We start from the raw sequence: 10,000 nt of genomic DNA on the forward strand, positions 1-10,000 counted from the left end.
GATTTATATCATACCAACTACAATAAATTCAATGTGCTGGTAATTTCTCAAAGAATTGTAAATTAGCTACTTCTTCTGAACATGCACATTTTAATCACCAAAATTCATTTGACTGTCCGGAATTCCTTCTGCTCTCGCAATGTGGTAATTCTCTTACCATGTAAATTATCATGAATTTCAGATTATATTTCTATAAATAAATAAACTCATGGCCCTCATCTGAGTGCTCGATTATTTATCCGGTGAGATTTCTCATAGTTTCGGTAATTGCGTCTATGTATATACAGATGCAACTAAGTGAAATAGACTAGCTTCCGCTCCCTGCCTAATTTGTTTATCGTTTTGCTGGAAATATGGGGATTATGGAACAGTCCATTATCATTTGGCAAAACCCCAACACATGCTGCAATTATGCCGACGAACCACACTATTCTCTATACCCATTTGGGTAATCTTGGTCAGATGGATGTTACTTTGGCCAATATACGAGTCCCGACCAGAGGTCTTTTGTCACAAGCTCCAGTTGCAGAATCGCAGTGTAAGGGGCTTTGTGTTGGATGTTTTTTTTTTCTGAATCCTTATTTCAGTTCATTTGTCATCGACAGAATATTGACATATGGACCCTCGCCACTGAGAGGATGAAGCTGGACCATATACTTATTTTTCCTTTGAGAATGAGAATTTTGTAGCGAATTCAGGAATAAGAATTGTAGGTTTATTTGTGGGTTTATCCCATTCATTCTTAAAATTTCATATTATTTTTATCGAGTTTGATTACTGTCATTCTTTTTATTTCTTCCTCTGCTGTTGTTATGAGCACTCATGATTATGACTTCTTTTTTAACAGAATCGCTCCCTAACTTTCTAACTCAAACACTCAATCAATTTATTCTTCCACGCCAACACAAGTGACGATGCTATTTTTCATGTATAAATCGCCCCGATTTGCCATTAGATTTTCATGTGCATAAGGACAAGTTAGACTGTCTACTTTAGGCGTATATGCTTCCTAGTAATTGCAATGGGGTTTACTGTGTCGTAGGCGAATAGACTAATTATATAACCACAATAAGTTCAAGATAATATACTTCTACATTGCCCGCAAACATTGTTGTAGTATTCTCTCAGCTGCTTAAGTGAAAGGTCTACAATGATTGGTGGTGATCGTAAAAGGAAACTCAGTGAGGCCGTCGTCCCCTATATTGAAGGAAAAGGCGAGTCAGCAGTAACGGCGATGGTTCTTGGAGTGTTGGAGTAGAAAAGAGCAAGTGAGGAAAACACTTGGTATGGCGAAGACGAGACCCGTGACCAAGAATCTTGTGTCCGACCTTCTTCAATTCAGGTCACATGACCCTCAGGACGCAACGGGGGGGGGGGGGAGGTTGGCCAAGTGATTAGAGGTGGTTTGGAGATCGGAGTGTCGTCAGGGCCTCCATCTTGGTAAAGCATAATGGCTTTTATATCTGTTAAACTGTCTAGTCACCGTTATCTCTTTTGCCCTCAGTTTTGCCAATTGTAAAGAGTGGGTAGTACCTTATGCACAATTTTATCTTATTTTTCGCCTTTATTTGTCCTTGTCCAAAATTTTGCAAATTGCTCCTGCCGTCTAACTAAGCTCTATATTTCGCAATGTCTAAAAGGAGAAATGAGCAAATTCTGATTAAGAAACATAAAAGCTGTTAAAGGTTTAACACACTTTAATCCCCTCTTTTATTGACTTTACTTTGGCCCATGTCAATGCAGGTACCTAGACCGCCTAGGGATGTCGATCAAAGGGTGTCGCCAGCCAGAATGCCAGTGGATCATTAATCAAGGACCAGGATGGAAAATGGCGACAAGGAAGTTTCGATGTGGAGGAAGGCCGAGATGTTACGCATGTAGGTAGGTAGGTGGCTGCAGCGCAATAGGATAGTTAGGAAATCATTTCTGCTCATCTCTAGGATTATATGCATTTGGTTGATTGGTATAAGCGAAGCCACCATGATAACTGACCGCATGACTAGAATTTTTGGGATATATGATAGTGATGCATCATAGAGAGAGACAGAGATCAAGAACGAAAACAAGAACAAGGCTGAGGCAAGGATACACACAGACACAGATACACAGGCACCCACGCACGTACACACACACACACACACACACACACACACACACACACACACACACACACACACACACACACACACACACACACACACACACACACACACACATGTGTGTGTGTGTGTCCATATAGATGGATAGAGAGAAAGAGGAAGAGAGAGAGGGAAAAAAATGCGGAGAACTTGTACCTGGCGAGAGCATTTGCCCTCTGGTTGAGGTGTTGATAGGAGAGCCATACATCGTGCCGGGCATCTTTGATAGCCGGTGCCGTCGGGCACGTCAAAGCCGTCATTTCGAACAACCTTGCCAGCACCACGACCTCTGGCAATTGGCGAGTCGATCCCTGTAGCGCCATCTGCAACACGAAAGGTTTCTTTTTTCATTCATCTGACATAATAAAATTTTGAACAAATGCTATAATGTTAGAATCATAGGCTTTGTAATTGTGTGTATATATATATGTGTGTGTGTGTGTGTGTGTGTGTGTGTGTGTGTGTTTGTGAGTGTGAGTGTGAGTGTTACTTGTGCCATAGTATTGTCTTTCTTTGGATGTTGCTAGCAACAGTCAAGATGGACTCCTGCTCCTTGGGCAATGCTGGAGTACCTTACACCTTCCTGGGCTGAAGACAAATCAGAGAGGACACTCTGCCCCATCACAACATTTTGGGATAACAACACGGCAGAAGGCAGTCTACCGGCTATAAGCTACCATTGTACTGACACAATATGAAGCGCCAGGGGTCATGTACTCCACTGATCAGCTACTGCCTGCCTCAAGCCACGCAGCCCCCGGACAGCTAGGTGCTGATCCGTCATGTCCGTTGCTTCGATGAGGTTGTCAGGCAAATAACGGCATAAACTGCTCACCTACTCTAACAAAGAAAAAAAAAAAAAAAAAAAAAAACTTGAGACTCGGAAATTGGAATGTACATACACTATGTCCTGGATTTTCTCAGACCACAGCTCAGCTCCATCTGATCTCTGCCTATGCACCTGCTTTGGTGAATGATGCTGCCCTGAATGATGCCTTACATCAGGTTCCAGAAAATAATTTTCTAATGGTGCTAGGTGACTTAAATGTCAGAGTTAGCGCAGAATTGTCAGCATGGCCAGATGTACTTGGAAACTAGAAAGTTGGCAAAATCAATGAAAAAGGACAAGGTGTCTTAGTTTTCTGTGGACAACATGGTCTCTGCATTGCAAACACTTGTTTCAAGTAGAAGTTCAAATGTCTAGTCACCTGGAGTCATCCGAGATCAAAGCACCAACTTGATCTGTTACTAACTCAGAGGAAGCATATAGGCTATGTACAACACTTCTGGACGACCATTCTGTAGATGGTGACACTGACCATTCTTTGGTCCTTGCTCGAATTGAGCTACCAAAGCAGAAAAGGACTCATTGCAAGATCAATATTTGACTCAAGCAGAACATGTCACCAAATTTAGGAATCTTGTCGAGAGCAGCATAACAAGGAAAGAACCCCAAAATACTGACTCATCATGGAAAAACCTGCAAATTGTCATATTCGACTCCACAATGAAGTTGTTTGGCACCCAGAGGACTTTCACTGAAGATTAGATGGCAGAAAATACTGGAGCCAGTGATAGCAGCAAAAACAAATACTGCCTGTAAGAACTACAACAGTCATGAAGCTCGAAAGTTGCTAGCAGAACTCAAGGTAGCACCATGTCAATTCCAATAGACAAATTCTTAAGCAAACTGTGGCAACATCCAGAAGGCATCGGACAATGGAAATTTGCGCAAACTCTACCGAGACATAAACAAAGCTATTGGACCAAAACCCAAGACAATCTGTCCTCTGAAGTCTGAAGATGTCATGCTGGGTAGAGCAGTACTCAGAATTCTATGGTAGCTAGAAATGCTGCCTAGAAGAACTAGAACAGTCATGCAACTCGAAAATTCCCTGCAGAACTCGAGGCAGCACAGCGTCAACTCCAAAAGATAACCCATTCTTATGTAAACTGATACGATCAGCCAAGAAGGATCTGTGACATTGCCTTAGCCTCTATGCCAACTTTTGATACAATATTCGAGCTGGATAACATGCCAACACTCTCTGAACAGGGGGAATGCCTTGTTGAAAACATCATCGGGTAAAAGCCCCAGCGAGGATGAAACCCCAGACCTTTTGAAATGTGACATATTCTAACACCCACACTTGTATATGCTACTCTGCCAATGCTGGGAAGACGGTGCATTTAACTGAATTGAAAAATGCCAAGATAATCTCATTGTACAAGCAGAAGGGTGACTGCAAGAATTTTAGGGGAATCTCACTTATAATCGTGGTGCGACCCAAAAACTTGCTGAGCGAGTGTACCCGGAGTCTCAATGTGGATTTCGCAGTAGTTCTACAACAAACATGATCTTTTCGGTTAGGTAGATACACGAAAAATGCCGGAAGCAGAACAGGCCTTTACGCATGGTATTCATGGACCTCACCAAGGCTTTTGACATGGTTAGCCATAAGGGTCTCTTTGCCATCCTGCAAAATCTTGGGAGCCTAACTATTCTATTCTCTTTAAATCAGATCTCTGCATGATGACATGGAAGCAAAGATCTAGTTTGAAGGCTCGTCATACAACAACTTTGAGGTATGCAGTGGAGTCAAACAGGTGTGTACTAGCACTTTCACTTTTCAGTATCTTCTCAATCCTGCTATACCATGTTATTGGAGAGCATAATGATACGGATGGCGTGTACCTCCACACTCACTCTGATGGGCGCCTATTCAATATGGTGCATCTTCATACAAAAACCAACGTATGCAAGATCCTTGTACAAGAGCTTCCTTTTGGTGATGATGCTGCTTTTGTGTCTTCCACCACCAAAGGCCTACAACGTTTAATGGACAAATTCAATGCAGCTTGGGATGAATTCTCCTTGGATTATAAGCATCAAAAGACGATTGTCATGCACTAATCTGGCAGCAATGATCAGCGTGGACCAGTATGTCTGCCGAGGCTCCACAATAAACCATGGCTTATTTTTGGACCAAGAAATACAGAGTCGGATCGGAAAAACTTCCCCAGCTTTCAGTCACCTTCGAGCTGGTGGATGGAACAAACATCTGTCCATTTGAACAAAAGCACGAATCCACAAATGCTGCATACTGAGTGTGTTGCTTTACGGAGCTGAAACTTGGACAACTTAAACCAGACAGGAACGAAAACTGAATACTTTTCATTTCCGTTGTCTGCGCTACGTTCTCGGTGTCGCGTGGACAAGGTGTCAAATGCATAAGTGCTAAGAAGAACCCCCGCAATAAGGAACCGCCTTGTCGTGGCGCGGGGGCTTGAACTCTGCCCGCGTGTTTGCCGTGCGTGGCGCCCCTGTGCGCTGGGAGACGGGAGTCCTGGAGGTTGAGCGATGCCATGTATGAGTATGCCCTGCGGCTAGCAACACACCTCTTTGGTCCTCTATTCCAGCAAGAGGTTGGCCTGATCTCAGCTCGATTAGGTCAATCAGCTGGTCTCTCTTTTGAGCTAGGCTAGAGTCAAGCAGCTCCTGTCTTGCAAGCAATTGCATGTATTTGCGAATGCCATCAATGCGAGAAGGGGGTTGCGAATATTCTCCCACCACCCCTGTGGCTTCTGAGCATGGTCTCAGTGCACAGCTTACCCTTGTTGGACTCCATGGTGGGTGGGGGTGTGGGAGGATGAATTGAACGCTGATATCTATGGCATCTATCTCTAAAACAACCCTGACTGACCCCCACGTTGATGAACCTGGAATGAAGATGACCAAGGCTGTCACCTTGGAACCTTTCAAGGTCCTTGGTGACAAAAGTCGAAAGTTAGGAAAGGCTCTGGCGTCGGTTCAAAGAAACCCTACCCAAGAGCCTCGGGCTGGACCCTCCAAACCAGCCCTTGGCACTGACAAGTCGTTGGCGTCGGTTCAGAAGACGAGCCAAACCAAAAATGGAAGCCAGACAGGACCCTTCAACCCTGCTGGCCTCACTGCCAAAATTCCGGCGTCGGTTCGGAAGGCAGGCATTAAGCGTCCTCGACCGGCTGCAGACTCGGAGGGCGAGTCTGTAGCCCCGAGTCGGTTCCCCCTAAACCGGAAGGATTCGACAACGCTTATCAGATGGTACGGGCTCTGGAAACCCAGAGACAGTGCCGTCTGACGATTAGAATTGCCAGAGACAAAGGCATGATAATCATCCCCAATGACCAGTCCACCCTCACCTTCCTCCAGGAGACTGACAAGCTCCTGGACGGTTGGAAGGTGAGTATGGCGGCCCTGACTTCTGATGAAAGGAAGTCCAAGATGGTGCTTCTTGGCTTCCCTCAGATGTATGACCTTGAGGTCATCACCGCCCATCCCAAGGTGGTGGGAGCTTCCCGACTTTCCAAAGGGAAGCACCCAACCAGGCAAGTCCTGGTCACCTTGAAGGGAGCCCCAGTTGCGTCCTTGGACCTTGGTAACTGGAGCTCCTACAACCTCAGGACATATGTCCCTGACCCTCTCCGTTGCTTCATGTGTCAGAAGTACGGACACCACCAGGCCACTTGCTCTGCAAGGCCAAAGTGTGGTGTCTGTAGTCAGGCACACAGCACGGAGGTGTGCCTCAAAGCACACAAAGACGGCAAGCGGGACACTACTGCCAAGTGTCCCAACTGCCACAAAAAGCACCACGCCTGGAGCCTCGGATGTTCCGTTATGAAAGAAGAGGCTCTTCGGCGGCAAGAGGTCGTTGCAAAACGACCAGACTTTGTTCCTGCCTCTCCAGGCACTTATGTCTGGGGGCAGAACAAAGGGGTAAGGGCTCCCCCCCCCCTCCTAAGAGGAAGGAAGCACTGCCCAAAACAAAACCACCACCAGACACCTCCAATACAAAGGAGTTTCCGGCCCTGGTGGGTGTTCCAAGACGGAAACAGACCTAGAAGGGGTCTGGGAACAAACCAAAAGCCACCCCAAGAGCGGAGAGTCAAACTCTATTTACAGAGAATGACTTGACGCTCCTACTGACGGCAGTTGTCACAGCAGGTGCGTCAGCATTGGGAAGGACCAGTGAAGAGACGGAGAAGGCAATCAAGGTCGCCGTGATTGCAATGACCCAGACTGTCGCTGCCCTGAAGGAAAGGGATGTAAGGCCCAAGGCCTCTACACCCAATCCAACTCAGGGCGAGACCTGTCTCCCCACCCAACCCGCGGCCAAGACCACACTGGCAGAGCCTGAACCCAAACCCCAAAGGGCGAGGAAGCCACGTCCATCCAGAGTGAAGGTCAAGGCAACCAGGGGTTCTCTACCTCCCAGGAGACCCAGCCCTTCTAATGGCTCGACCTGTCCTGACGACAGTGACGAGTCCAGTGAGGAAATCACGATCAGTGAGGAACTCACCAAGGAGTTATCAGACTCCGAAATGTCTGACGTTACCCACACTGTGGCGTCGGACACTGAGACCGATTATGTCGACGTCATTGACGATACAGACTTAATGGACTCAGATTAGCACAATGGCTCCTAATCTAAGCATACTGTAGTGGAATATCAACAGCTTTTCCCGGAGGAATGCCCTTCTCCATGCGATCATGCGATCTCGGAACATTGACATTGTCATGCTCCAGGAGACTCTAACAGGAGACACTGTTCGCTTCTCAGGATATCATCCCTTTGTGTTGCGCTCTAATGAAGGCACCAGAGGTTTGATTACCCTCGTGAAGTCGACTATCCCCTGCTCCTTGATTGCTGATCCTGTGCAGTGTGGAGAAGGTGTTGAACTCCTTGCCGTTGAGATCCACATGGCTTGGGATCCTCTCAAGCTGTACAATGTGTACAGTAGGCCAACCTGTAGGAGCTTAGATATTAGTGAAGTCTGTGCTACTGCGGCACACGAGCCAATTCTCATAGGGGGAGACTTCAATGCCCACCACCCCATCCTGGCTCCCACGCGGAGCCGGGATGCGGCAGGCTATCACATAGCCGCGGTGCTTGGGTCATGCCCCGAGATTGCTCTTCTCAACAACCAGGAGCCTACACACATTGGCAGGGGGGTCTTTGACCTTACCTCTGTCACTGCGGCCCTTGTCAAGAGAATTCGTTGGTCTGTGGACAACACTGCCACGAGCGATCGCTATGGGATAGTCACCACCATGAGGCCAGGTGCCTCAGAACCAGTGAATTCTCACATAATGATAATGTGGATACACTTGAGGCAAGACTAGTTAATGCCATAGACGAGGTAGCCTCAGAGACCATTCCCAAAACTCGTCCGTGGTCCAGGTGTTTTAAAGACGTCTGGTACTACAATGATGAGATTAAGGAGGTCAATCACAGAATCAATTTGTGCAGAAGACACTTCCGCAGACAGAGAACCCCTGAGAACCACGTTCTTTTGAGAGAGGCTCTCAGGGATGCTCAGTAAACTGCTAAGAGGGTAAAGCAAGAAAAGTGGCTGGAGTGGTATGAGTCCTTTGGCCACCAAACCTCCCTTACAGAACTGTGGAACCGTATCAGACCCCACCATGACCCGCAGTCAGAGGCAGAGAGACTGGCACTCAAGTTCTCTGCTAGAACAAGTAGCGCCGGTCTACCAGCAGAGTTGAGGGCATGCCAAGAGGAACTGCTTCCAGGCAGGTATGCCCTCATCAGAGAAAAGGCGGTCGAGCCTGATGATGCCAATGCCATGTTCTCTCTGAGAGAACTAAGGCGGACATATAAGACCAGTTCGCAGTCAGCTCCAGGTTGTGATGGGATCTCCTACCCCATCATTTCCCACCTAGGACTTGAAGGTGAGCTTGCACTCTTGCATCTCATCAACAAGTCTTGGGAGACTTCCTCACTACCACAGTGCTGGAAGAGGGCTGACATAGTTCCCATTCCTAAACCAAAGGAGCCGGGTTGGTACCGCCTCATCTCTCTACTCAGCTGTCTGTGAAAGACGGCAGAGAGAATGGTACTGAACCGGCTCCAATGGAAGCTGGGACCTCCACATGAACACCTACATGGGTTCACAAGGGGTAAGAGTACTGCTCACAGTATAGCCACCTTACTGAGCACTGTCAGCAACACCAGATCTGTCAATGCTTTCCTGGACCTGGAGAAGGCCTTTGAACTGGCGAGCCCACTCGCCATTCAAGAAGTCCTGATCCACAAAGGAATCAAGGGCAGACTGCTTGCCTGGATTGGTGACTATTTTCGGGACAGAACTGCCAGAGTGAAGTTCCAAGGTCACCTTTCCTGGTATTTACCCCTGGAGAATGGCACTCCACAAGGGGGGGTCCTCAGCCCGGCTCTGTTTAACACCCACTTGTTAAGCATCCTCGACATTCCACTCCCAGCGGGGTGCAAGATCATCTCATATGCAGATGATCTGGCAATTATCTCCGTTGGGAGGCAGAATGAGAACCTAATCAGAAAGACCCAGCATTGTCTGAATCTAATGTCTGAGGAATGCCGCAGAGTCGGGCTTAAGATCTCAGCAGCCAAATCGATGGCAATGGTGCTGAAACAGGATGTCCGAGACCAAAGGCTGCGAATCCAAGGGTTAGAGCTAGAGTGGGTTCACGTCTTCCAATACCTGGGTATATGGATTGACAGTAACCTTAATTTCCGCTCGGAGGTTCAATACCTCCTAGAACGGACCAAGGCAAGACTCTCTGTCATGAGAGCTCTGTCAGGGCGGAGCTTAGGGGCTGGGCACTGTGTACTAAGATCCTTATATGTGCATGCTGTCCGTTCCATCGTGGACTACGCCTCCGTCGCCCTGATTACGGTCAAACCTGGACTAAGGAAAGGGCTTGACACCATGCAAAACGATGCCGCCAGGATCATTCTGGGTGCTCCTATATGAGCTAAGGTTACCAACCTCCTCTTGGAGGCCAACCTCTTCCCTCTGGACATCCGGATCGATCAGATGGCGGC

At 47.4% G+C, this 10,000-nt stretch overlaps 1 protein-coding gene across 2 annotated transcripts in view; it reads right to left on the reverse strand.

Moving 5' to 3' along the window:
• The window catches only part of LOC122267404 (beta-alanyl-bioamine nonribosomal peptide synthetase ebony-like), a 43,127-nt gene that overhangs the window by 16,132 nt on the left and 16,995 nt on the right, over nucleotides 1–10,000 (reverse strand). For both annotated transcript variants that reach the window (XM_086537879.1, XM_086537880.1), the window contains exon 2: nucleotides 2,295–2,461. In XM_086537879.1, the coding sequence (XP_086394005.1) occupies nucleotides 2,295–2,461 (167 nt within the window). The remainder of the gene's footprint in view (nucleotides 1–2,294; nucleotides 2,462–10,000) is intronic.

This window comes from Penaeus japonicus, unplaced genomic scaffold (genome assembly GCF_977035675.1).
Source record: "Penaeus japonicus unplaced genomic scaffold, GWHDUDI00000001_assembly GWHDUDI00000006, whole genome shotgun sequence".
NCBI classification, from domain to species: domain Eukaryota; kingdom Metazoa; phylum Arthropoda; class Malacostraca; order Decapoda; family Penaeidae; genus Penaeus; species Penaeus japonicus.